Source organism: Semicossyphus pulcher, unplaced genomic scaffold, assembly GCF_022749685.1.
Source record: "Semicossyphus pulcher isolate SPU_LCO1_2020_fin unplaced genomic scaffold, fSemPul1.0.p SCAF_18, whole genome shotgun sequence".
Lineage (NCBI taxonomy): Eukaryota > Metazoa > Chordata > Actinopteri > Labriformes > Labridae > Semicossyphus > Semicossyphus pulcher.
In genome coordinates, this window is record NW_027211691.1 from 14924652 (window position 1) to 14952187 (window position 27536).

At 42.8% G+C, this 27536-nt stretch overlaps 2 protein-coding genes across 2 annotated transcripts; one reads left to right on the forward strand and one right to left on the reverse strand.

Annotated features, from left to right (window-relative positions):
• Window positions 1–9135, forward strand: mybl1 (v-myb avian myeloblastosis viral oncogene homolog-like 1). The gene is made up of 16 exons (XM_069667687.1): window positions 1–40; window positions 2599–2698; window positions 2906–2977; window positions 3120–3212; window positions 3918–4138; window positions 4223–4424; window positions 4511–4585; window positions 4850–4960; window positions 5652–5873; window positions 5966–6358; window positions 6467–6606; window positions 6690–6804; window positions 6888–7004; window positions 7624–7728; window positions 8013–8204; window positions 8799–9135. Exons 1-16 carry the CDS (start codon window positions 18–20, stop codon window positions 8922–8924), a joined length of 2307 nt encoding a protein of 768 aa, XP_069523788.1. The 5' UTR covers window positions 1–17; the 3' UTR covers window positions 8925–9135.
• Window positions 9136–19658: 10523 nt separating this feature from the next.
• rrs1 (ribosome biogenesis regulator 1 homolog) lies at window positions 19659–21067 on the reverse strand. The gene has a single exon (XM_069667530.1). The coding sequence runs from the start codon at window positions 21053–21055 to the stop codon at window positions 19994–19996; it is 1062 nt and encodes a 353-aa protein (XP_069523631.1). The 5' UTR covers window positions 21056–21067; the 3' UTR covers window positions 19659–19993.
• Window positions 21068–27536: the final 6469 nt, after the last annotated feature.

Below are 27536 nucleotides of genomic sequence, written 5' to 3' on the forward strand. Positions count from 1 at the left end.
CTATCCTGCCGACTGTCATGGACAACGTGAAACCACGCAGGTGAGTGCCAACACAATAATAATACAGTGCTGTTTTACGCAGTCCCCGGTATATCTATGTACCTAAGTTTGTAAAAAAATACGATAATAGGGGTTTAGTTATCAGTGTCCATGTTATACAGTGTGGTCATTCACTCTGCAGCAAGTTATGTCTTTGACAGCATTACGTGCATTGCATGTGCACCTGCACAGTCAAACCGAAACGAGATTTATGAATGGTGAGGTTAGCTGATGGGGGATACCAAACATGTTAAGAATTATAATTAACGCATTTCTCCCGGAAAATTTCTATAATTGGTTTAAAATATGCGAGACACAAAAATATAGCTTCCAATAAATACATGTTTTTAATGAACAACTTAACTTACACTCTTGTTTTCTGGATATTGTTTGAACAATAAAGTGACAGAATAGACTGCATAATATTTTTTGCGCCCAGCCTGCAACTGCAAACAAAAAACTTGTTAAGTGGTTATTTTTTTCTCAATTACAAAGACAGTAGCTGATAAGATAAAATATTTAAACAGGAAAAAACAAAGTTGTCACTTGACCTTATTTGAACACAGTTAAGAGAGACAGAAGAAAGGCAATGGGGGGAAGTACCCAAGAGTCACCTAAGCCCCTCTTTGAATTTCAAAAACCCTGGCCTAAAATAGAACCTGAGAGAACCAACAGATGTGTTGGTTTGTGATTACACTTGATAAGTTAAACAGGCCTGTTAAATGATGCTGGTTATTCATTATTCAGTCAAAAACAGTCAGGTGCACAATAATAAGGATGATTGCAATCAAGTGTTGCCAAGTTTCGATATTAACATAAAAAAAATGGCAGAATTTTTCACAGAATTTTATTGTGTAGATATTCAGCCTTTCTCATGAACTCTTATTGAAGAATTCATTTGAGGGGGTTTGGGTGGACAAAATCTGTGACATTGGCCTGTGCTTTGTATTTTTCAACATTTCATGGACTAAAGTGATCAAGAGATCAACAGTGAAATTAATTGTTAGTTCCAGCTATTGTGCTGCCAAATAGCCTCGATTGCCTTGTGTATTAAGTGTCTATGTTTCATCCTCATCACCCCTCCTTGTGTTCAAATCCGGAGAGAGATGGATGGCTTTTTATTTTGAACTTTAGATCAGCTCAAGGTTTGATCTGAGGAACAAAAATCCTGTTAACTGTTTATAATTGAAAAAGTGGGTAAATAATGTGCTAAACAAAATGCAAAGAGGTTACATACGTCAGCCTGTTTTTTATAACTTTTTGAACAACTGGACCGTTAGTACTTTGCCAGTCCCCTGACCACACCCCGGCGCACCGCCTCCTCCATCTCAATGACACACACACTCTCACACACCTCCAGAGGTGAAAGAGCCTGTTTATGTGGAATCGCCCCTCTCCTCCAGCCCTCCCCACTCCCCTCCTTCCTGTTCAGCCACAGGTCCAGACTCAATCGCCCACTTCTCTTTGCTCCAGTGAGGGAATCGGGCCACGGCAGAATTCAATTTCAAACTTCGACACTGAAGAAAACCTTTCATGCACCGAGTCTCATACGAGACATGGAGAGAACCCTGATCTCCCCTCCTGTGTGTGTGTAAAGGCCTGCTGTGCGGTAACAGCTCTTTGGAACAGATAGCTTAATTCATCCTCCATTTATTAAACTCCTCTCCTCCACCACAAAGAAAGTGTTGCCCAGCAGCAAGTTTTATGGGAACACAGAAGTACAGTGCTACCTGCCAACTTCTTGTGTCAGTAGAGAGGAATTTTTTGTTCTTGTATGCAGCCTTACAAGTTTCTGTCTTTTGTTTTTACTCTTGCCAAGGCTTGTCAAAAACTGGAAGTCTCCTAAATCTGTAAAAGAGGTTCCTTATTATTATGTCTCATATTTAGACCCACCAATTATACGCTTTATATTCAGCTATCTGATTGTTGCTTGCAGAGGTCTGACTCTGAATGCAATGTTGTCAGAGTCAGTGCTTTAGTATTGTGTCTGTTCTTTAATCCCTTTTAGACTTGTTGGAATAACTGAAAACTTCCTCCAAGTGCCATCCGTGTTTTGTATTTATTTCCCTGTCCTGCTTAATAGTGCTTCACCGCAAGGCGCACTATTCTCGGTAGCTTTATTGGTAACTTGCCAGTTTTTTTGCATCTTTTTCCACACTTCTTTGATAATGTACGCCAGAAAGAAGCAACCCAACCAAATGACAAATTAATTTTAAATATCTACTCCAAGCTGAGACTCTAATAGCAAACCTTCTTGCAACTTTCCATAGTTTACTCTTAACTTTAAAGCTTGCGCAACGCCAGGATATCTTACGCAAGCGGATAGCTTTGCATGTTTGCATTTGCATAAGCATATATACTCATCATGACTAATCAGGATGCTGTTTAAGTAAGTATTCGAATTAGAAACTAAGGTACTGATTCCAGTGTCTGTATTAGCGAGCTCCATGAGTTATAGTAGTCACATAACTACTGCTTGTAATAGTCAGTGACCTTAATAAGGAGCTCTACTTTGGCCCCATTAATAAAATGTGCGCTCTTTTCCTCGTGTGTTTCTAGCAATGATGAGGATGAAGAGCTGCACTCCACAGACCCAGAGAGCAAAGAGAACAGCAAAGATAAAAAGACCCTGTGCAAAGTGAAGTGGTCCCGAGATGAGGTGAGTTTTGCAGGTTATTAAAATGAGCGAAAGTGATCCTTGTACTGCATTAGATATGTATTTTAAACATGTTGAAGTGTGCTCCTGCTCCACACTGCTTAAAGCAATATTAATGATCATAGATGGAATAAAATAGAATAAAAGTAGACCGCTTGTTAATGTGGATAGAAAAGTGTTTTCACTCTCTGTGTCTGTTCTTTGTTTTAGGATGAAAAGCTGAAAAAACTTGTAGAGCAGCACGGAACGGACTCCTGGAAATTGATTGCTAACTTCTTTCCAGTACGTATAAATACCAGTATATATGTAGTTTTATCATAATAATCAATAAAAGGTTTTTAACTTTGAAGGTAGCCGCGTTTCCAGCTGCCACGAGTAGGTGTAACTGTGAGGTGGCGTTGTGTTTTGTGTGTGTCTGTCACAGGGGAGGACAGATGGCCAGTGTCAGCACCGCTGGCAGAAGGTGCTCAACCCGGAGCTGGTGAAAGGACCGTGGACAAAAGAGGAGGATCAGAAGGTAAGAGGAGCCGGGAGTTTCCTGTTCTGCGTAAAAAGAGGGGTGTCTAAATAGGTAAATGATAGCGGAGACAGAAGGAAGCTGCGGGGAGTGTAGAGAGCAGCTCAGTCGAAGTGAAAGAAGACAATACAAACACAAATGCCACAATGTGTTTCTTACCTTCAGGCTAACAGGGGCTGTACACATGCGCCAGCAGCTTCCCGCTAAAACTTTCTTTGCCTGCCTTAGCTTCTTTTTTTCCCTTGTTAGCAGAGTAATTGCTCCACTACGTCATCCCTAATAGAGCACAGACCTTCCAGGTCACTCGCTCAGAGCCCAGCCCTTCTCTGCACAGAGTCAAACTGTAACATCTTCCCCAGCTCTGCCATGAACAAAGCATTCCTTAAATGGTCCAGAATTCGTCAAGAATGCCAAGAATGGTGTCTCATTCCTCCAACATCTTGGCATCCTAACAGACCTATCAATAACAATACGGGCTGCCAGTAATGACATCACAACGTGTTTAAGCCCTGACAGACACAGCCAAACAAGCTCTGCTGCAGTCAAAGCTTTCTCTAAACGCTGCTGCTGTGGAGTTTATAGTGTAAATGAATCCAATCATGGCCTTTCTTTAGTCTACCAGAACATGCAGCAGTAAAATGAATCTACTTTTCTTACTCCGGACTTGAAACTCTAACTCTCCTTCTTTTGCTGATGTTTGTGCAGGTTATTGACCTGGTGCATAAGTACGGCCCCAAGCGTTGGTCTGTGATCGCCAAGCACCTCCAGGGAAGAATCGGAAAGCAGTGTCGTGAACGGTGGCACAACCACCTTAACCCAGAGGTGAAGAAGTCCTCATGGACTCAGGAAGAAGACCGAATCATCTATGAGGCCCACAAACGGCTCGGCAACCGCTGGGCGGAGATCTCCAAGCTTCTTCCTGGACGGTAATATCATCTCATGCTTACTCTTTTGTGTCTCCACTTCCAGTTAGAGCTGTACTTAAATGTTCTCGCTCTTCTCTTCAACAGGACAGACAACTCCATCAAGAACCACTGGAACTCCACCATGAGGAGGAAGGTGGAGCATGAGGGGTACCTGCAAGATGGCTGCAAAAGTTTATCTTCTTCTCACGCTGGAGTGAAGAGGCGCCACCACAGGCCGTGTCCACCGACTCCTACAGAGCCCCAGCACTGCGATCGCAGTCCCCTGCCTTTACCGGGACCCAACCAGGTCCACTTACCCTTCAGACTCTACACTACATGATGTTTGAAGTTCTTAACTTCATTTGTATTTAATTGTGATTCTCTGTATTTTAGATGGGGGGATATCCGTATGACCCTCACAGTGGACACTTGATGGACAGTCTTCCTGATAATTCAGTCTTCATGCAGGTGAGTCTTTGTGTATTTCTTTGCATGCTTGTGTCACATTCTTTATTTTTCCGGGCTATCTGTAGTTCTCCTTGTGTTTGCTAACTCTGGACTTCAAATTAAACACTTGAACGTCCTGTTAATTTCACCTCACATTCAATAACAGATCAAATCAGGAGTAAATCTCAAACTCGCTTGTTAATGTTTTTTTGTCTGTATTTTTTTAACCTCTTCCTTTCCTCCTGTCCTCTCGACTCCTCCTCCCTGACGTTTTCTTTATTTCAGCCATCCTGCCTGGATGATCCTGACAGAGAGCAAAGAATTAAGGAGCTTGAGCTGCTGCTTATGTCAGCAGAGAACGAAGTCCAGCGACAAGCGCAGTGCAGAGGTCCATGTGTAAGAACACACTCCGTATGTGTGTTTGCATACTTAGTCAGCAGAGCCTGCGTGTGTTTGTAGCTTACATACACTGTAAAAAGTTTCTGATCAAACAATGAGTCTCAACATCAAATTGAGATAAAGGGGGAATGTTTGAATTTTCCACTTGTTCATACAAAATTCCCGCTTCCATCTCCTCCGTGGACTTTCCTCTGCTTTGAGGAAACAAGATTTGACTCATTGCGATGGACTTTTTGCAGTGTATATGTGTGGAAAACGAGAATGGCGCACATGTATGTGTGTCTGTAGCCTTGATCTGCTGTAGTGTTGCTATAGTAACCACCTTCCCCATCTCGCTACTCATTCAGACTGGCCTGAAGCTGTGCTTGGAAGCCGCCCTTCATCCTCCCTCCATCACCTAGCTCCAAACATGAACCCACTCCTCTCTTCCTCCCCTCCAGTCCTCTCACCCCCATGCCCACGCTCAGCCAGCAGTTTGAACCGAGCACCCTCCTCTATCTCTCCTGTTGCTCTCTTTTCCAATTCATCTCACTCCCTTCTTGTACTCCTTCACAGTCAGTGACTTGAATGATTGAATGGTGATGATTGGCTTGATACATCTGCCGACCTCACACCATTAAATCAGACACCAATCTGCTGCTGGATCCAGAGATCTAACCCCTGTCTCCTCTCCTCCCGCCCCCCTCAGAGCCTGGAGCAGTACTCAGCCTGGTCCGACAGTGTCTCAGATGACACGCTGACTTCAAGTAGCAGCAGCCTGGAGGAGCAAGCGGAGAGGCGATCCTGGAGGGGCCCTCCACCACAGCTTCCTGTCTCCCCCAGCAAGTTCCTGGCTGTAGAGGCCAGCACTGTGCTCTCCACCCTGCAGACCATACCGGAGTTTGCAGAGACCATGGAGCTCATTGACTCAGTGAGTGAACCGAAGAACAACAGAGAACACATTTATTATCTGAGTGTTAAGTTGTTGAACAAACTCCTGAATGTATTAAATATCTACTGTAGATGTGCTTTGCGCTGCAGGACCCTGTCGCATGGAGCGACGTGGCCAGTTTCGACTTGTCAGAGACAGAAACGCCGCCCAGGCACAACCAGGCAGGGTATAACACTCTCCTGCAAGAGAGGACGATCGACAATTCAGTGGGCTACACGGTCAACAATCAGACTGCCATGTCTGATGGTGAAAAGAACTGTGCTCCGTTTGGTCTGGAAAGTGTTGCCTCCCTGACTCCTATCAACTCATCCAAACCCACCCAGGCATCCGCAGGGAGGAAGAGGAGGAGAGAGAGGAGCGAGGGGTCGTCTTTGTGCGACAGGAGCTGCTCCGCCTTCTTGGAAAATATCTCAAATTCTCCCAAGAAAACGCCCACGAAGTCGCTGCCGTTCACCCCGTCACGAGTAAATGACACACACACTCCCTCACCTCCAACCTCAGCAGACTATTACCTTTTTAAATTGATGTACTGAGGTTGCATAAAGCATGTGCCTGTCTGTGTGTTTCACCAGTTCTGCAACATATCAGGGGTGGAGCACCTGAACCTGGATAACCCCGCCCTCACCTCAACTCCTGTGTGTGGCCAACGTTGTCTCCTCAACACGCCGCTTCAAAAAGAAACAACACCTAAGCACCAGAAAGAGAATGATGGGTAAATAAATATATAAAAGCACTAAAAATAATGTAATGTAATTCAGTAGAAAGAGAGAATGATATTCAATGTCAACTTTCTAGTTCACGGACACCCAAATTCCGTAAAACTGTCATGATTCCGACGCCGAGGACACCGACTCCTTTCAAAAATGCTCTGGCTGCCCAGGAGAAAATGCACGGGCCCCTAAAGATGGAGGTAAGAAGTCATCCCCTTATTTTGTGCAGAATATGGTTGCATGATCTTGTGGTTATATTTACCTGTGTGATTGTGTTTTTCAGCCGCAGCCGTTGGCATTTCTTGAAGAAGACATCCGAGAAGTTCTGAAGCAAGAGACCGGAGCCGACTTCTTTAACAGAGCGGACCTGCAGCCAGACTACAGAGCATGGAAACATAATGTATGAGTAACATGCACACATGCCCCTATTATTATCATACACTTAAAGGGCCAGCGCTGATTTTTAACCTCAGTCCTGTCATGCTATTATGGGGAGCTGATGCCATTATGGTAGGAAAAAATGCAATTTGGCTGTGTGCCTTTGGAGGATGCAATCCGCTTCTCCAATGGGCCCTGGAAAACCTCCGCCAGACTACATAAAACGCGTCATCTGGCGGAGGCCAGAGAACTCACTAAACTACACTTCCTCAATCTCGAACGCCCGCCTCTGATGTCACGTCTCGTTCAAAATCGTCAGGTTTTAAATGTAGACTGCAGACCTGAAAAATTTCTAGCTGATCCACCGGTATATTCTGGTCGTATTTCAGATTCTGTACCGCTCTGAGCCATTGCCAGCAACGAAACTGTAGTATTTCACTCCAGCGTCTCTCGCTGGGCCGTTCCTTTCTGAGGGAGGGGCACAATGCATGCTGGGTGTTGTAGGATTGTAGAATGGGCGAAACCACGAGCTGTTCCACAGCTATGGCGCCAATCTCAAAAATTATTGCTTCAAATCCTTTAACTTCTCTCTGTTATCTTAAGGAACAAATATGTATTTAATCAAATCCTTTGGTTTTCAGATCGATGGCCCGGCGAGGAAGGTGCGTAAGTCTCTCGTGCTGGACCCCTGGGGGAAAGACTGCCTGAACGTCCAACTCTTCCAAGAGCAGCTCAACAACGCACAAGTGAGTCACCAGACTGGTTTGAAATCACTGGTTCAGATCCTGTAACTAGATGACAAAGCAAACTTAGTGACAACCACTGGTGTGTACAAAAGGAGAGCGTGTAACCACAAAAAGCTAAAGGGTGGCTGACAATAGTGAGGTGTGGTTGTAGTGGGAAAATGTTCATCTTTGAAATTGTTGGTAATAGTAGAGCTTCCTTTAAACCACGACTTTGTAAGACTTAAGTTCAGCATTATTATTTCTTGTATTATTTGTGTAGCGACTCATTGGACCTTATATTGCAGGTGTCCGATGAAAGTCTACTAACGAGTTCCTCCCTCATCAACCTAATCTCTGAGCAAGAGGAGAGTAGCCGTTCTTTGACTTCTGGGCGAGAGGAGCTCTCATTAGTCCCCGTTCATCCTCATCGCTTTACCAGCCCCCGGATGAAGAAGCTTCTTGCGTCCCACAAAGCTCCTAAACGCCCAGCTGTACAGGTACGTGAAGAGCTGTCATTGTCACCTGCTCCTTAGTGCTGTTAGAGGTCAAATCTCAACACCTATGCGTCAATACGTCCACGGTTGGCTCCGGTTGTAACTCTTAATTTTCCTCGCTGACGGTCGCTTTGCTTTTCAGACTGTTTGCCTTCAGCTGAGCGCCGAATTTGTTTCTTTTTCTTTGGATTTTCACCTATTTTTGAAGTTGTATCTGTAGTCATCGATCTTTTCTTTATTTGTTCAGCCATAGTAGATTACTGTTTACTTGCAACGCTTGCAGAAAGCGGAAAAGCAGCTGCTTAGCTCCGCCTACCCTCTCTGGCAGACCAACCACTGCTGGGTGACGGAAAACGCGTCACTAACTGGGCGCCGCTTGTGATTTTTTCCACCAAAGTCGCCACAGGCATCAAGTCTGTAATACTGCAAATGCAAAGGCTTTCATCAGTGGGCCATAGGCTCAGTCACCATTGTGTTACCTCATTTGGCGATAGATAGTAACTTAACATTTATTTAAATGAAAATCTTCGAGATTATTACTTTAAAAGGTGATCATATGTTGATACCATTGATAATCACTGCTTGACTTCCCTGCAGGTGAGCGAGTGGGAAGCAGTGGTTTATGGGAAGACAGAGGATCAGCTGATCATGACCGAACAGGCCCGTCAGTACCTGAACCCGTACCCGACGTCCGGCTCTACCTCGAGGGCCCTTGTGCTTTAAAGCGACACTACTACACCCCGTCCGACAACTGAAACCTCCACTGAAACCTGTAAGAGACAATCCAGTGAAGACAAATGACTTTATTTCCCCTTCGAAGCAGAAATGCACTGCCAAGGACGCCCACAAAACTCACGGCTGCTGGTATTATATCGCAACACATTTCTCGGTCACTGCCCGGGTAGTTTCTTCCATTTGAATACCTGGCAACAATTTGTACAAATATAAAGAAGGCTAGAATCGTTCTCTGCACTAGTCAGTAATGTTGAAACAACCTGCACATACAGTAGGCTTTAGTAATAGCGTTTATAACTAGCAGCGTCTGCTTCTGATATTGTTAATATATTGTTTGAAGGACATTTTATAACGCTACTCGTGTGTCTCCTCCAGCTTCTTCTGCTGTTATCAGATAAAAACCACGTACATGCAGAATTATTAGCTTTTAACGGACAACCATGTATTTTTAAAAAAACACACCGTGGGTTTTTAACTAAACACATAAAGTACAGACTTAACCATTGCTTTTAAATTAGACAGATGCAGTTGTGTGTTTTTTTGCGGCAGCAGTGTTGCGTTGCCGCGGCGATGTGAAGTGTTTGAGGGAGGAGATAAGAAGCTGTCAGTATTGCACTACTGAGTTGATTTTGCTGCTGAGAAAGGAGCAGTGTTTTTAAGGGCAAACTGGATAGCACTTGTGATGGTGTCTTTTTATTTTTATTTTTAACAACGCAGCGTTTCCTTTCCAAGGCCATAGTGTCCGTCGAGACATCGGTTGAATGTATTTCATTGCAATGTACATGTGTAAGAACCTCAAACGTGGAAGGGTACCTTAATGTTTATTTCTGTTTATTTATTATCTGACAGCTCTAAAGCTTAGATTTTAATATAAATCGGACACCACGAGTTTTTAAAGAAGTTTAACTTTGCTGACAAAACAGCCTAAAAACCCTCACTTGCAGCTCTCTCTGTAGCAGAGGATTGAACGGCCAACCGTTGCTTTGGTCACTGTGACCAGTTTTCATTCAAGAAGCATTTGGTCAAGAAGGATTTACTTTTATATGTGAAGGCTGTAGGTTTTTATTTATTTAATGTCTACTAATTTATTTATTTCTAAAAAAACAAATCATTTAAGAGAAATTATTGAAGAATTTTATTGTTTTTTCTCTTTCAAAATCAGGATCGGGCTACCATTCAGTTTCATTCCTCCGAGTTAGAAGAACATGCACTGCCACTAATTTAATAATTATTTTCCTTATCACCGATAATCCTTGTGTAGTCTTTCATCTTGTAATATATAGATAGGACTCGTGTTCTCCGCTGTTAGGTAGCAGGACTCCATCTCCGACCTCTAATCATAGACAAATTGCACTTTTTACTCATTTAATTTTTGTTCATTCTGACGATGTAGCTCCTTGTCCTTATTTTTTGTGTGTTTGTGTTTTTATGTTAGATGGTTGTCTCCCCGTTTTTTAATGAATGCTCACAATAAGATGTTGCTGCTTGATTTTTTTTTTAATGTCCTTTTTTTTCCCTGTTCGGCTGCAGAAAAGTGCGTTTAATTAACTCCTTTGACGCCTTTTTTAGACAAAATTTGAACGACTTTGTATCCTGCTGAAATGCCCTTAAACAAAACCCCATCCTTTACACGCTCACTCATTATTTGACACTATTATTAAGAACAAAATATGATGTAAATATGCACTAATGTGGGTTGTACTCTGCGCTGTGCTTCCATTTTTAACAGGCTGGTGTCGTTTTTGACCTTCCTGAAAAAAACTCTCTATAATCTGCTGAAGTAACACTACAGCTATAAATGGTCTCCTCTGTGTTATCAGTGGATCCAGCATTAGTTATAATCTGGATTATCCGGCATTAAGCATGGGAGTGAGAATAAGAAGGGAATCTTGTCAGGGAGATTAAGATCAGAAGTACGCAACAACTCTAAAACAGAAGGTCGACTAACATCCACGCGAGGCTTTTATTTTGAAATCTGGCGGCTGTGTTTAATCTGTATATACTTGTGTCATAATGTGTGTTTGTTGGTTTGTACATTCCATGTGTGAAGTTTGTGTGTTAACATGTGGCCATGTAACATCATAGGTTTTGAGGGAATTCATATACAAGGTAATAGCAGCTGTTTTATACTACTGTAGTTATGCATGAGCAATACACAAGATGCTGGACTTTTAATGAAGGGTGAATCACAGATGTAGCTCGCTCTGTCTTTTGTAGCATTTACAGACATGAAATCATAACCAAGGTACCATAGAAATCCTGCCAACTGTCTTTGTAACCGTGTATTTAATGTTGGAAAATAAAAGCACATGCTGCATGACTTCTGTGGCATTTTTCTGTTTGCATTCGAGCGGGTCTTTCTCTCTCTGCCAGGCGCCCCTGTACAAATTAGAGTAGCTTACATGGTGTTTTCCACATAATAAAGATTTCTGATGATCCTTCAGTTTTTCTGACACGCTCACAGCAGGCATAGCAATTCTCTTGAGCTCTTGCCAACAAACGGATTCCTTGAACGCTGCTTTTTTTTAAAAGTAAATCTTAATCCGCCATCTTTCCCTTTGCCTGTTTTCACCAGGTGGAGCTGACAGCCATGCAGGTGACTTGTCTAAGTTGTGCGTTTAAAAGTGATAGAGAGGTTCAAGCTGAACCCCCTGTCATGTGTGTATGTATATGTTGGGATGCTGTCAACTTGGCCTGGGGTCCAGGGGACACGAGCCCCCTCCATCAGAACAAGAGGCCTCTCCACAGGGTCAGCTGCTGGCCCTAAAGGGGCCCACTCACCCATGACTTAATGCCCCCGGGCTCCTTTGTCCTCGGGGCTGTTGGTTTTTACAGGCCCATTCACTCAATTGCCCCCCAAATGGAGGGAGGCAGAGGACGTGACGACTTGCCTTATGCCGGCGGAGCAGCAGCGCACACGCACACAAACAATGTGCACGTAAACACACGGGCGCCGCATGCACGCCATGTCCACTTAATCAATCTGTCCACCCTTCGCTCTCGTTCTCCTACAAGAGGGTCTTTTGTTGTTGTGTGACCCGCACTCAGAGCGGAAAGATGTCAGGGACCTTTTGCCACTTAATTGGTTATTGGCAGCGGCCCCTCCACCTTATGCTTCGTGCATGTGTTTAAGGAGGCAGTTCTTAGATTAGAGTGACTTATTGACATTAAGACCGATTATTTTCACGATTAATCGATTGATCGTTTAGACTGTAATACGTCAGAAAGTTGGAAAAAATGCTCATCACGATTTTACTGTCATGATGACCAAGATGAGCAGCAAATCTGCACAATTAAGAAGCTGTAACCAAAATATGTTGCCAGTTTTCAACTCAACTCAGCTCAAAAAATGGCTCATCGATTATCAAAATAGTTGCCTATTAATTATCTTTCCATCGATTAATCAGTTAATCGGTTAATCGATTGATCGTTGCAGCTTTAATGACATGCCATAGTGTGCACCCATTTTTATCACCATCCACTATTTCTCCTGTTATTGACTCAGCCTTTAATGAACTGAGTAAAGTGTGTGTGTGTGTGTGTGTGTGTGTGTGTGTGTGTGTGTATGTTTGTGTTCATTTTTGTGTCTACCTTGTACACTGAAGACATGAAACAGATCCTGCAGGCGTCTGACCTGCCTTCTTCCTCTGAGCATACACCCAAAAGAGAGAGCACAAACTCTCTAACACACACACACACACACTGTTTGCCTTTGTGTATGCTAGACAGCAGATGGCAGCCCATTATTGGGCTGACAGAGCAGTCATCTGGCAGGCACCCTGCTACCCCTCCTCCCCCTCTCCTCCCCCTCATCGCCCCCTGAAGACACCCAGCACAACACAGCGAGGGCAGGACACTTTTAGGCGGGAGAGTCCACATCCCTGGGAGTGTGAGTGTGTGTGTGTTTTAAAATTGGACCCTGGCCTTTCCGCCCTATATAGGTCACTGTTTCCACTTGAGTGTGTGTCATCACCCTGTGAGGTCAGTCAGGCTCACTCTGGACTGGGGGTGTGCAATTTTATGAAACGAAATAACTTCCAGAAGTGTGACCTGATCTGAATATGAATGAGTTACCTCCAACCATCCATAAGTGAGTAGTTTAATCAAAGGTCAAAATTTGAATGCAAACTTCCAATATTTGCAGATATTCCGCCCTCTTGCAAAAAGTGAGAGTCAAAGCTTAAGATAAGCTGCGAGAGGAACGGCAGCAGAAAGGCTCTCTCACATATTCTCCACATGAATCAGAGTGTACTCAGAGGACCAGTGACTCTATCTCTCTTTGTAACATTTACACCCTTCCCCTTGCAAGACATGCCGCCCAAACACTGGCCCCAGAGTGACTGCCTCCTACTGCCTTCATTACAAAGGATTATACAACAGTGAATATCAAACGGAGGGGGGAGAAGGAGGAGGAGTGTGTTTCTCTCACGGAGGTCAAGGCCAAGGTTAGGATTAGGTTTGCTTTTTTGTGTCCTCTGCAGCGAGGTAATCTACGGCCCACCCTACCGAGACCCTGCTACGTGGACATGCTGGGAGGCACCACAGAAGAAGAAGGAGACAGCTACATGCGACATCTGAGAGCTGCTTTGGCGTTGCGGGGGCAACCGGCACAATCCCCCGCTCCTTTGGCGAGGCTTTGAGCAGGATTCAATCACACTTCCTCTCGCTTCAGAGAGTTTTTTCCCTGCAGGACTGTTAAAGAGGAGAGAGGCCCGGTTACAGAGGCAAATGGACAGGAGCTGAAGTATGAGGTAATACACTGAAGCAGGTTTCAACGGAAATAAAAAGATGCTAGCCAGGAAGGGTTTACTGGTTTTATATGTACAATGGTAGTTGCATTTTAAGCAGCGGAATACAAACATATTTACAGATGTACATGAGCATTTAAGTTACATTTCTCTTGGGTAGCAGCATTAAAGTCGTGGAATAAGGCTACATGTGGCTCCTATGTTACACACTAGATTGCAATGATTGGAGTTATCTATTTTCCTAAGCATAAGCCTGGCATTCGATCACAGCATGATCAAGTTTGGCTAAACAGGGCAGAAAATAGCAGCTCTCTATACATTCAAAGGTGCAGGCATTTTGCACTTACGGCCCCGCCCCCCATCAGTGATGTCACATAAGGCAGAGCCCCTCATTTGTAAAGGACAAAACACCTTCTGTGACATCACTCGTTCAACCCTTTGCTTCTAAAATCCAAGCCAAGAACACCTGATGTGGTACTAAGTTTCTGCCCACATGAGGATATTCGGGACTTTTCCTCTTTCACTTCCTCAATTCACCCACTTTCTCCCACCAAAGCGAACCCAGCTCAGCCCTCTATCACAAAGAGCAGCGCCTCTTAGTCGCCCTCGAAGGCCCCGTTGGTGGCTCCCTGGCATTCACTCTTTTTCCGGCACTTGGACAGGATCCTGTGGAGCAGCCCCGGGGATCTGTGTGTCTGAGGTTGGGAGGCCACAGCGGGCTGAGCTGAAGGGATCTGGGGCCTCCGCACCAGGAAGGGGCCCTCGCTCTGGCCTTGGCCCCCATCCAGCCCCACCCCTCCACCTCCTCCTCGGCTCCCCCTCTTGAGCGCCTGCAGAATGTGTCCACTGGGGGACAAAGAGGAAATAACAAACACAAAGGCGCTGTTTATTCCTCATGACCCAAATTCCAGCGCGAGCAGACAAGACAGGCACGGAGCTGTGCTGAGGGCTCTGTGTGGTGTGTGTGTGTTTATGCGAGTGTGTGGGCAAAGTTCAGAGGCAGGCTGTCAAAAATAAAAGCCCCCTACTTCGTGAGAGATACAGCAGAATATCAAATAATATTTTCTGCAACATTAAATCAATTTCTTTGTTAAAAGTTATTTAAATTTTAATTATAGAAACATCAATAATATTTTGATTACATGTCAATTATTCTCAATTTCCTTTAAGATTGAAGACAACAAAGCGTTTCCTTTCCCTCCTGCTCATCTTCAACATTAATCAGATGCAGTGAGAGGGGACTGACTAGCTTGCGTGTGTGCGTGCGCGCGCGCCTGCATGCATGTGTGTTTAGGGGGGTTAGTAATCAGTGTGCTTTGTCGACTAATGAGGACTGAGAGGGGCCACCTGTTCAGGGGCGCTGGGCGGAGAGCAGAGGGATGGGATTTGGGGATGGGGGGATGTGTAGAGGTTCGGTGTTGGAACAGCTGCTGGGTGCTGTGTGTGTGCATGATGTGTGTGATGCACTTGTTGAGGGGGACGTGTGTTTTTGTTGTTAAGGCTGCTGGAGGAGTTGTACACTTACTTTGCTTGTTTACAGCGTGAGTCATTATCGAAGGAGGAGCTCCTCAGAGAGACACTCCGTCGTATGGCTCTTGGAGGAATATACACCTGAGAGAAAAAGTGTTTCAGTTCAAAAATGTCCGGTTTGATTGTAGAGTTGAACATGTTTTAACCGCTATATAATCTTTTCTTGCTATTGTGAAAAGCACAAATGAAAGAATATTTAGTCTCAAAATCATCAAGCTGAAAAGAAAACATAGGATACTACATTTCCCACAATGCAACAAATAATATTTTACTAGACGATCCCAGCACCGTAAAATCCCACTTATTTCTGACGCTACAACTGGCGCTTGTAGGAAAAACTTACACGAGAAACCCTGGTGACATCATTGTGACATAATTAGAGTTTTTTTGTTTAATTCGAGCACTGGAAGAAACTATACAGCTGTTTAGGGCTGAGTAGCACTCGTGACGACGGGACTGTACCGGTCTTAGTGTGCAAAATTGGTGGACTTCCCCTTTAAATATTCATGACAAAATATGCAAAAACAAAACCTAAAGTTTAATATGGGGAAAACATCCTTGAATAGTATATACCATCATAAGAAGGTGATTGATTATTAGCAAGTATCAATGGAGGTTTAAATCCTACGCACGAACAGAACAGAATAGAAAGTACAATCTGTCCTCTGACATTTAGCTGCAGCAACAACACCGTCCAGTAATGCTGCATTGCTGAGCTCATTCAGGCAGCCAACCAACCTGGCTCAGCTCCATCACACAGGAGGCGGGGAAGTAGCCCCGCCGGCCGTCCTGCAGCCGCCCAAACCACCTCTCCTCCTCATGTTTGGACAGAACCAGGATGACGTCACCCGGAGACAGCTCCAGCTCGTCCGGCCAGTGGGGGCTGTATCTGTGCACCGCTACCATCTAATGGACAGAGAGGGGATTACAGTCACAGAAGGCATTTATAATCTCAGCATTTTAGATAACAGATTTGTAACTACTGTTTGTTGCATTCTTTGTTGTGCTGTGAAAGATGCGTTCACTGTCTGTGTGTTCTCTGCAGACTCCACGTCAGATTCAGCCAATGAAGAGGATTATGTGTTAGGACTCTGAGATTAACTGCTGGGCAGTGAAATAGAAACCCTAAACCTGGGACTCCTTTTATTAACTGTTCCTACTAAATATGGTGCATGTTTGGAATTAGACTAGAATTAGAATTTATAATGGAGCCACAGAAAATTGATTTTACATAACATCAATGTCAAACACATATCAATCAATCTACAGAATGTAAAGGACTTAAAGTGACCTGTTTGTGTTCATATTTCTGCAGGATTAGACCTACGTGATATTAAATTAACAGCATACAGAAAATGATACATTTTTATTCATGCATATTAGATAAAATATTGATTAAAGAGAGTTTTTAACTTGCCTTTTCAGCTTCAGCTCTGAATTGATACCTCGCTGTTAACCATTGAGAGTGGAAATGAATCAGCAAAAAATGTTAGTTTGATTATTTTTCTTGTTGCTGCAAATGTGCATCAGAATCTCTCTAAACGAATGCATATAACACATAATGAACAGTCCACAGGGAGAGACAACAACAGATCTACCTCATCATTTATTAATCATCGGACACTGATATGACGTCTTTCTCTAACAGTGTAAATAATGTCATGCTACGCCACACTTCACTGCAGATATGATCCCACTCACCTTGGGGAGCAAGGACGGTGGTGAAGACTTCAAAGTGCTCATTGCTGTGCATGTAGATGCGCTGCATCTTCAAGATCTGACACTTGCAAACTGACCGGAGCTCCTGCGCTCCCTCTGCACTACCTTTAAATAAATGCAGCTGACTAATCCCCTGCAGCAAAGACTGGAGCAGGACACAAGCAACAACACGTCCTTAGCAGGGTGCACACACACGAGGATGCCCAGCACAAGACACGGGGCAAATAGAGTCTTAGTTTATGGCAGAATTCTGTGTGAAAATGTGATTCCTGGTTGATTTGCATGCATGAATTTAACAGAAACAGATTTATTTGTCAGACTTCATGTCAGAGATCTGGCTTGACCACCTCATCTTCATGCCACTGTCTATTGTTCTTGGACCATCTGGTCACATGTGAGAAAAGTTGAGAGTCTGCGGCTTCTGCTGCCTGACGAGGGTGAGAATTCATAATTCCACCTCGTCAACGGGTGCATGATTGATTTTAGGTTATTGACTGTGTCCCATTTTCCAGCGGCCTGGGTGAGCAGGGACAAAGATGAATGGGCTTGGGACGGGGTGCTCAACAGATGGTGATTTAAACAACCCCCCCACCACACACACACACACACACACACACACACATCTCCTCTCCCGCTCTGCTGCAATGCTTGGCTGTGAGCGATTAAAAAGCATCCATCAATAACATGAGAGATCACTCAGGAGGACAATCACATCAGAGCAATGGAGGTTTCCTGCAGAGCTCCAACAATTAAAAAACAGCATGTTAATGAACTAAGTGCATTTTATTTTCCTAATTAATTGCAATCAATGTGAGCAGGAAATAAGGTTGAAATCCTGTCAGGAGGGCGATGGATTAGCTTAGTGAATTGAACAAGGAGAAGTGTTTGTTCTGAGAGAGGAAAAGCCTATACAAGGATGACACGACTAATTAACCTCTTTATCTCTGGCCCTAATAGTCCTTCAAACACTGGATTGGGAAGCAAGCTCTGGCTCTCCTTCAAAACAGGCAGCACATTCAATTACAAACCTGCAGAGAAGAAACCCACACCAGTTATCGTCTTTTTTGATAGATAAAATAGCACTCTAAGTGCTTTAAACAGCTTTCTTTGCACTGTGAATGTGTCTAAATGTTCTGAAGGTGCAGATTTCAGCTCTCTGTACCTCCTTTCACTGCTGCTGATTCAGTGTGATGCCTCCCGTCTAGACATCAAGGCCGAGGCAAAGCCTTTACATAACCAAAAAGCACGGCTAAGCCGCTTTGAAAACCGATGAGATGTTTGCTTCTAGGAAGAAGAAAACACACGAGCACTGTTCAAGCAGTGGTAAGTGAAGTCGAGCCAGGGCAGCTGTTAGAGCGCACATGAAATGAAGAGATGGAGGTGATACTGTGGAACATCCTCCATAATCACTTTGCTGATAATATGTTTAATTTGGTAATGTGCTGCTTTCACTGTCCTCAGCTTGTGTTAACTGCAGTTTATTTGAGCAGCCTGGTATGAAATATATAGCATTATATTTGGGATGCACGATATTGGATTTTTTGCCGATATTTTCCAACCCGTTTTGCTGATTTCGATACCGATGGATTAGGCGCAAGTCTCCCCTGTAGTGGAACTGATATCATGCCTACGCAGATGCAGAAATAACATAATACAGTGCTTGTAAAAAAAAAAAGTAAATCAATCACTATATAAGATAAATATGTTCTATATATTTATTTGTTTGTAACATTTTCTTTCCTTTTTTTAGGGAATTATTGAGCATTTAGCCAGAATGAAAGCGTCGTTTTATCGGCAGAAAAATGACATATCTGCCGATGCCGACATGTCATTTTCAAGGTGTAACCTGCAGATACCGATAATGTGCCGATTAGATTGTGCATCCCTACATAATATATAATAATAAACGTGTATACCGTTAACAGATTGTCAGAATTGTAATACCTTAACACCATACAATTTGTATACCCTTAAGGATATAGTAGATCAAAAACAATTGAGCTGGACTGGTTACAGCAATATTGATGCTATTTTTGCATCATTGTGGTTCGGTAACTTGATTCGTCTGACATTTGATTTGATTTGGAATAAACAAAGAACAGACTTTGCAACAAGGTCTTAACATGGTCGTAAATTATTTGCAGAAAATTTACTTCATTATGATAAAAATGATCTCGACATTTTAAGATAAAACTGCAAAAACCATGACAGAATTGTATTTGAAATGTAACCCACACCTACAGACAAGTCTTCCTTGTTGCACATCAGCAGCCTGATTACATTAGAAATAAGTGGTTTTCACATGTCAGGTGTGATCAATATTTGACAACTACAGTCCATTTAGTTGTTTCAGTCCTTTCTACCTTCTAAAATGGGTAACTGGGACATTGCCAGTAATTTACTTGGCTCCTATTGTTTCAATATGCAGAACCTGTAATACAAAGAGCTGAGCACCCTCTGGATAAAAAGGAAGACTTTTATACTGAAAATTTTCAGACATATCACAGTAGGAAAAATGTAGACGTAAATGTTGCATAAATTAATTACTGCTTAAATAGATTTTACTATATTAAAGTCTTGTTACACTAGTGGGAATTGTAGTTTATTATCTTACAATCTAAAGCACTGGTGTAGTGTATTGTTTATTATGAAAGAATGCTGCTGTGTGCTGCATTTTTGGAGCAAATGACCGTTGCATACTGTAGTTACAGTTCCAATTCTATTTATTACTTTTTGTTGTTTTGCTGTTTGTTACACCTGAACTTTTCCTGTCATTAAAATTGAAGAATTAAAGAATTTAATCAATACAGGAAGGGAAACATAATCACCTGATTGTTTAATTTCAGTTATTAAAGTATTTATTATTAATATTACAAATATGAATCCGTTCTCCTCCATGAATGTCAAGACAGATAATACAGATTTGATGACACACAGTGAAAGAGCCACAAACATCCTGCACAGTCCCAACATGACACTCCAGTCATTTCATTTTGCATCATTAAGTCCAGTCTGATGTTTTGATGCCAAGGCACAAACACCTGCAGCAGGTAGCAGTCCTCAGCGCTTCCCAGGTTTGCCTTTGCCTTTCTTAAAGCCGCCGCCTCCTCCGCCTCCTGCTTTACCTCCTTTTCCTCCTTTTCCTTTCCCCCCCTTTCCTTTGCCTTTTCCTGGCATGTTTCCTCTGCGTCCCTTCTTCCCTGCTCCCTTCTTGTACTTAGCCGCGGCCTCCTCTCTGTCCTCCTCTCTCATCTGTTTGTTCACAGCCTTGGTGATGTCCAGCTTTGGCTTCTTACTGTCCAGAACTTTCAGGAGCTCCAGCTGCTTCTGCTTCTCGTTGGAGAAGTCACCGATGAGGGGCTCAAACTTCCTCTTTTTGCCCTGGTTTTTAGGTGGTTTCTCTTTGGGCAGACGGTCCTGGAACCTCCCCACGGATGCTGTGGAGGTTTTGGCCACGCTGACAGCTCTGGACAGATCATCTTTGGACTGCTGGGCTGTGGGGGTCAGACCCACACCTGGCACTTTGATCTTTTGTGCCCTGGCGATGTTTTTCAGCCTGTTGAACTCATTTTTCGCCACTCTCTCCTTCTTAGCTTTGGCACGTTTGGCGAACTGGTCCTCATTCGGGTCAGCGGTCTCAGGTACCTCAATCAGCCACTCCTTGGTGTCATCTTTTGCCCGCTTGTAGCCCCAGCGCCTCTTCCACTCCTTCGCAGTTTCATCCCACACTAAGTTGGTCTTCTTCTTCTTCTGTATGCCCTTCAGCTTGGCGAACTCTTCCCATTTTGTGGGAGGTTTGGGTTTCGGAGGTGGTTTCTCTCTGGGCAAGGGGGTCCTCTGGTCAGGTAGTTTGACCACTATCACCTCTTCCACTCTCTCCGTGGGCTGTTTCCAGATCTCGTTAATAAGAAGCTGCGTGTTGTCACGAGCTAAAGCCCGTAGGAAGTCGTCTTTCTTCTGCTCTCTGAACTCCCGCGACTCGATGCGGTTTTTGTCACAAGCTAGCAGGTTACCGATGTCAAACTCCAGGTCCAGCTCCTTGTGGACGGAGATACTTTTCAGTTTTTCTGCCTCTTCTTGCTCAGCTTTGGCTAACAGCGCTTCCACACTGCACGCGGCCATGTTGGTGAGTGCTGTTAAACGTTCACTCCACACGTGCGAAAGAGAAAAACACACCAAATCACTTCCGGGTCATAGTTGGCGTGATGACGTTCCGCCTGTCACCAGAAGAGGGCGACATCGTTCCATTTCGTTTTTTCTTCTTCTGTCCTCTTGGAGTTTAATTAATGCAACATTAAAAACAGGGCACAGACTCTAATATACACTGTTATTGACTTAATATTCTACCTTATATACATATACATACTGAAATATAACATACTGTATTTATTTGACACTTTTTATATTACACCTTATTTATACTGTACTATTTCATACTGCTAAATGTTAATGCTATTATCCATACATGTCACTTTATCCCATACCATGCCACTTTAGATTGTCACTTTTGTACACCAGTTGTATATACCTCTTATTTTATTTTATTGTAATCTGTTTCTATTAATATATATATGTATATTCAGCAAATATTTTATACATTAATTTAACAAATAGACACAGGATGTCTCACTTCATCTTCACTGTGCACAGGAGGTTTCACGTCTCCAAGTCACACATGTAATTTGCATTATCGAGCAACCACTGACTTTCAAAGTAGCCTACTTGTGACATTACGGAAAGAACTCGAAAGTACACGCCTTAATCTTAGATTTAAGAAAAAAACTCTTGGTTTTGCATGAACAACATATTAAACGTCACATCGTGCTTATCGTGGAGTCAGACATGTTCAAATTCACAGACTTCTCGACCACTTTAAGGACCTCTCGTCCATGTTGGCCTTTAAGATGAGGGGGAGGGTTAATTCAGAGAGGCTGACAACACATGGCGATGATCAGGTGATCTACTGGATGGAGCGGGCGGTGACACTAATTTGTCAACTGCTTCCATATACTGTATATAGACACTGTGTACTTAATATTGCTCATCTGTAGCCCCTTCTGTCATTTTATTTTTTAAACAACATTTAAATTTAAGGTGGTGTTAAAATATTTGCATTTGCAATTATTGCATTTTATTGCATTATGTATTTTACTCCCCTATGCTGGATATAAGATAATAAAAGTGGTATTCTGATGGATTTGGGTGTGCAGACTCTTGCATCAGTGACAAAACTAAATACCCATGAAACATAAAAAGCTCAAATATAGACCATTCAGCCATTAAAAGAATTAAATTTGCAATTAAAATGGAGCCTATTGAATTTTTCCCTCTTAAAAAATCCAGGATACTTTGGAGGTTTTTGTACCCGAATAACCGTCTATTAAGAGTTGATTTATGTCTGAAAATACAGTATAATATAATCTTAGAATGGCTGCACATCATTTAAAAGTAATGATAGACTTCCTAATAGGATTACAATGAGTGTTCTCATGAGAGATTAAATCCCCAGAATCCTCCGCTGTAATGTATTCTGTATGTGTTTCTCCCATAGATCTAATAACTCTATTTCTGTCCTTGTCTGCACTGATATGGAGGAGAAAGAGGAGGGAGAGGAGGAGAAAGAGGAGGAGGAGGGGGTCCTTTGGCTGCTGGTGGCTGAACGACGATGGTGTTATTATTTTGGGCAGCAGTAATTATATTCATCGCCACACTTGCCATGTGAATGCTAACAGTGTGACAGCACAGAGATAAGGTCACAAGTGATGCTGTGTTTGGAGATGTGAGGAGGAAATGCGTAATTAGTGGCCCAAAGTCCCCGTCCTGATCCGGAGAAGGCTATAAGGTCCTCTGTGACGTGAATGTATATCGTCTAAAATCACCCAATTTAAACACAGTCCACTAGTTAGCTGCTGTTCCTCGCTGCGTGTGTCGCCCTCCGTCTCCACAAGTGTTGAAGGCTTTTTGCTGACTTTTGATCCGCTGTGAGTTCAGCCAAACAGGATTACTTTTCCAAGCTTTTGTAGAAGAATACACATCACAGGCCGGATAAAGTCCTCTATGAGCCGTGACCACATCGGCACCCCTCTGTGAATGTGCTTAAAGGATAATACACAGAAATAGTTCCCTCTGTAACTTATTGCTGCTTTCATGTGAAAACTCTCTTTTCAGGTTTGATTTTTCTATTTGTGAAACTGAATCCTCTTCAGAAAATAGATTTTTTCCCCTAGGATCCTTTAAACTTGCCATTTTGGACCGGCAGGAGGGTTTTAATCTGATGTTGTGCATCTGACAGAGTCCCTGAGTGACAGAGTCGCTTAAGCAGAAGGGACTATATAATGGTGGAAGAATACTGACACCTTACTTCAGTAAAAGTAGCAACACCAGTATTAGCATCGAAAAAAGTACAAGTTCTTATAATGCTAGATGGCATATATTCTGTTTTATTAATCTGAATCTGCAAACTCAAGCTCGAGTAAGTAAGTAAGTATTAAGTAAGTATTATTATTATTATTAAGTAAGTATTAAGTAAGTATTATTATTAGTAGTAAGTATTAAGTATAGTAAGTAGTAAGTAAGTAAGCATATTTCAAATGTAGTGGAGTAGAAGGATAATGTGGAGAAAACAGACAAATCCAATTAAAGTAAAGTTGTGCAGTATGTTCACAAATGTACTTGGTTATCACCACTGGTAATACAACTAACAGAATAATAACAAAAGACATAACAATTGAACTTGAATTGTTAAAAAATGAAACCCAAAAAAGCACAAAACATCTCCTTCAGCACACTGTTTTTTCTGCTCTGGATTATGTTGACATCCTGCACGAGGTTTATCCTGTTTGTTATTCGGTCCCTGCAGGAAGTTGCAAAGCTGTGTTCCCGCGAACTTTCCCTCGACCTCACAATTTTGGCCAATTGCCGCAATTTTTCCACAAATTTGACCGATTGTCCCATTGCGTAACCAAACTTCCTTTGTTATTCAAAATATTGATCCCCTGAGATCTGCAATGTGCAATCGGTGGCTATCTTTGACTGTCTAACTTCTTAAAGGTGTTATTTAAATACATACACTGTACAGTGACATAGCAATCGCCTTGTCTCTTATCCATTGCTTTATGTTGCTGCTGCTGCAGCCGTAATAACGTGTAGAACAGTAGAAATGTAATTAATAACATGTAGATCCTCCTGTCAACATATGGACAGCATTGAATGTTGCATTTCATAGCTAAGTGTCATTCAGTTTTTACACATTTTATTTACACAGAATTCGAGTTGAGGTGATGTCAGAAGACAAACAGCTGGCTCAGCCAGTCGATGGCTTTATTGGAGTGTTTGCCCCACTGACTCACAGCGTATGTTTAATGTGTTAAACATACCACGTCACGGTTAAACTTCTTGTCTCACCTTCTGAAATGCTTTGTCTTATTTCAAACAGCCGTCAGACCCTCATCAAGGCGGAGTTGTTCCACACATACCCTGGGATTAGAAAAAAGTACATGACAAGCAACATCTGGAAATATCAGGTATTAAAACACCACATTTAAAACATGTTTTATTTAAAGTCACACCCATACCGGCCCTAAGATTCCGCGTTAATGTGCAATATGTGAATAATTTGCATGTCATTCTGTGTATTAGATGTTTTAAAGCTTTCTTTTTCAACAGATAATGTATCTCTGTTGAATACATTCCCGTCTGCATGCATTTAAATCCTCCCTGAACATACCTTTTCATAACTACTATGCCTTTATGTTCCTTTCCCACCATGTTTATAATTCATCTGCATCTCCGGCGGGCGTTGTCCTTGACGTGTTTGCGAGCGCTCTTTGTGTCACACTATACAAACCTCTCCTACACAGGAAGAACGCAGCGAAGAAACATTTCTCTGGACGTGTACAGTAACAACCTCAAGCGTCTGACATCCAGGTAATAGCGCTTGATTCTCCCACACGTCATCTGCTCTCCAGTGTGAAAGAGGTCCTGAAATAACTGAGATATGATGACGACTTCAAGCACCTTTTGCACATTGCTCTTTATGAATGAATACAAGTTGTGAGTGGTTCACTAAGCAGAGACAAACCCCTGACTCTGACGGGATCAGTGGTTTGCATTATTTAAAGGACTATGAAGATCATTCATGCCTCATAATGTGGACTATTCATAGAGTCAACGCACAGAAGCAGAGAATATACCGCAGCTTTCTGATTTATTTGAACGTTTTCACACAGTTTTTAAGTTTGTTGTATGAAGATCTGTGCTCAATCCTCGCCTTTAAATACCCGCCGACTTGCAGCCATCAAGACCCATGAATCACAAGAAGGGTAAAAAATAATTCACGCAATAACTATCCCGAGGCCTGAGACTTCTTCTCCTTCCAAAAGTGACCCGTTAGCATCAAAGACGAGGTGAGAGCGCTGGAGGGCGACATACAGAAGGAGTGCAAAATAATCTCATCAGCACCATCCTGGCGTAAATCAGACGTGATAAGATGCTGACAGTTTGCTCGTCTATTTATAGTCGTCGTATTACATAAAATAAATTTTTTTGCAGGATTTTGTGGCCCAACTTCCTGTTTCTTGTCTTCATAAAACACCCTCAAACCATAGGCTGAAGTGACTCTGCATGCACAGGAGGAATTTCAAGGTTCACACGTGTCACCAAGGCGTATGTGGGAGGCTTAGAAACATTCCCTGAACATACAGTGAGCTGTAGATCCATCACTGTGGTAAATATCATGGCTAACAGCTTCACGTGACATGATTTCTCCGAGAGGAATCAGTGAAAGGGGACTGTCCGTCCAAGTCAACCCTGAGCTGCTCACGCAAATATAAAAAAAAACGATCCACATGACTGCACTGTGATCTGATAGGCTTAGGCACTTTCGTAGATTACATTCCCCTACTTCCTGTTTCCATAGCGAAAGGGAAATGAGCGTCCCCTGGCGAGGAGAGTTGAGTTGGCTGACAGTTGAGGTCAGAGCCTTTATTGATCTGCTGCTGTGGTTGGGACTGAAACACCATTTGGCTGTGTGCAATGCGTCACAGCTGCTTAACTACCGCCTGCTCCACATGCGATCTCACACCCTGAGAGGGACGAGCAAGAAGATAAACTGAGTCATGTATTTGTTGCAGAGTAATGAGGCATTGAAAGAGAGGGCGTCATGTTTTAAGAAGCCTTGCTGTGGCGGATTTTACCCACAGACTGTAGAAATAATGGACGTAGCCACCGTAACGTTACCCATTGGTTGTTCACTGCCTTTATGTGTCCTTTGGCAGTTTGGCATTCTGGCAGCCGCCATCTTGGTTTTCTGGAGCAAGAAGTGACCATATTTGGACTAGGGGGTGGCGCTGGAGAGGAGCGAGGGCAGGCCACATTGTTTGTCCTACTTTTGGGAGAAATTCCCAACAGGCACCGATAGCAAAAACACAGTGGAGAGGGTACATTCAGTGACTGAATTAGCTGAGTTTACACCTTGCGGACAGCTAAAGACATGCTCCTAGTTATGTCAAGAATCTCAATTCGTGACCATTCTCTAGCTAAGATGTTTTGATGATTGGTTGATAACAAAATAGCAACATATAATGATTTAAAAACATAACATAAAAATGCTGATACTTATTTTTATCTCAGGATAAAAGTGTGTGAGTAACAGCTACTTTCTTGAGGGGACAGTAACCATGACAGTCCCGGAATAGCCCGTCCCCATTGTTTAAACCTTAGTGTTTTATATATCATTTTAAAGTTAATATCACAATCTACCAGAATAAATGATCACATATAGTTTGAAAAGTATAATATATTTAGAAGGTGTCTTTAATGGACAGTTTTTGATGAAAAATACATTTTCCTGTTCAAAAATGTGTGAATTTGAGTTTGCCAACTGGGTGGCAGCCATCTTGGATTTCTAGGTTAGAATGTCAGAATGTCAAATTGATGTCAGAAATGGAATCCTCTTGGTCAACTCATATGAAAAAGTGTCTTCAAACATGATTCTTGGTGCTTTGGTTCGAAAGTTTATTTTTCCAGATGGCGCCGGCGGCCATCTTGGATTTGGCCCTCTGGCAAAAAAATGAAAAAGGATTTTTGGGACGGACCTGGAGGCTAAATTTAAAAAAAAAAGTCAAATTAATCATCAAAACTTCTTAGTCAGGGAATGGTCACGGAATTAAGATTCTTGACTGAACTAACCTGTCACTCAAAGCCATTAAACCCCTAATTATGCAGTTTTAAGCTTTAATATAACTTAAACGGGTGGGTTATATATAAATATAACCTCTATACAGTTACCATGAATAGAGAAATGAGCTATAAAGAACCAAACTGTAGTTTGTACCAGGCTGTAAATTTTGCTATAAAGTTTAGCATTTTTAAATGGGGCCAAATGGGATTGACTCACCTTTTGAACTAGCCTCAAGTGGCCACTCGAGGAACTGCAGTTTTTGGCACTTTCGCATTTGCTTCCTTTCTCAGCCCTGGAGGTTAATGGTTCGTATTACCTCGCTCCCTGGAGCCAGGTAACATCTGTTGGCAGGTGAGCAGGAAACACATCTGTGGTCTAGCGGAGGTGCACACCCTCTCCGCCCAGCTGACGTGCGTAAAACAG

Excerpts from the sequence above, each read along its gene's own strand:
- mybl1 (XM_069667687.1), top strand. The coding sequence starts at position 18 with ATGGACAACGTGAAACCACGCAG. Across the intron at positions 2,978-3,119 it reads TGATTGCTAACTTCTTTCCA|GGGAGGACAGATGGCCAGTG; the intron begins GTACGTATAAAT and ends TGTCTGTCACAG. Across the intron at positions 4,425-4,510 it reads CTTTACCGGGACCCAACCAG|ATGGGGGGATATCCGTATGA; the intron begins GTCCACTTACCC and ends TCTGTATTTTAG.
- rrs1 (XM_069667530.1), bottom strand. The coding sequence starts at position 21,055 with ATGGCCGCGTGCAGTGTGGAAGCGCTGTTAGCCAAAGCTGAGCAAGAA.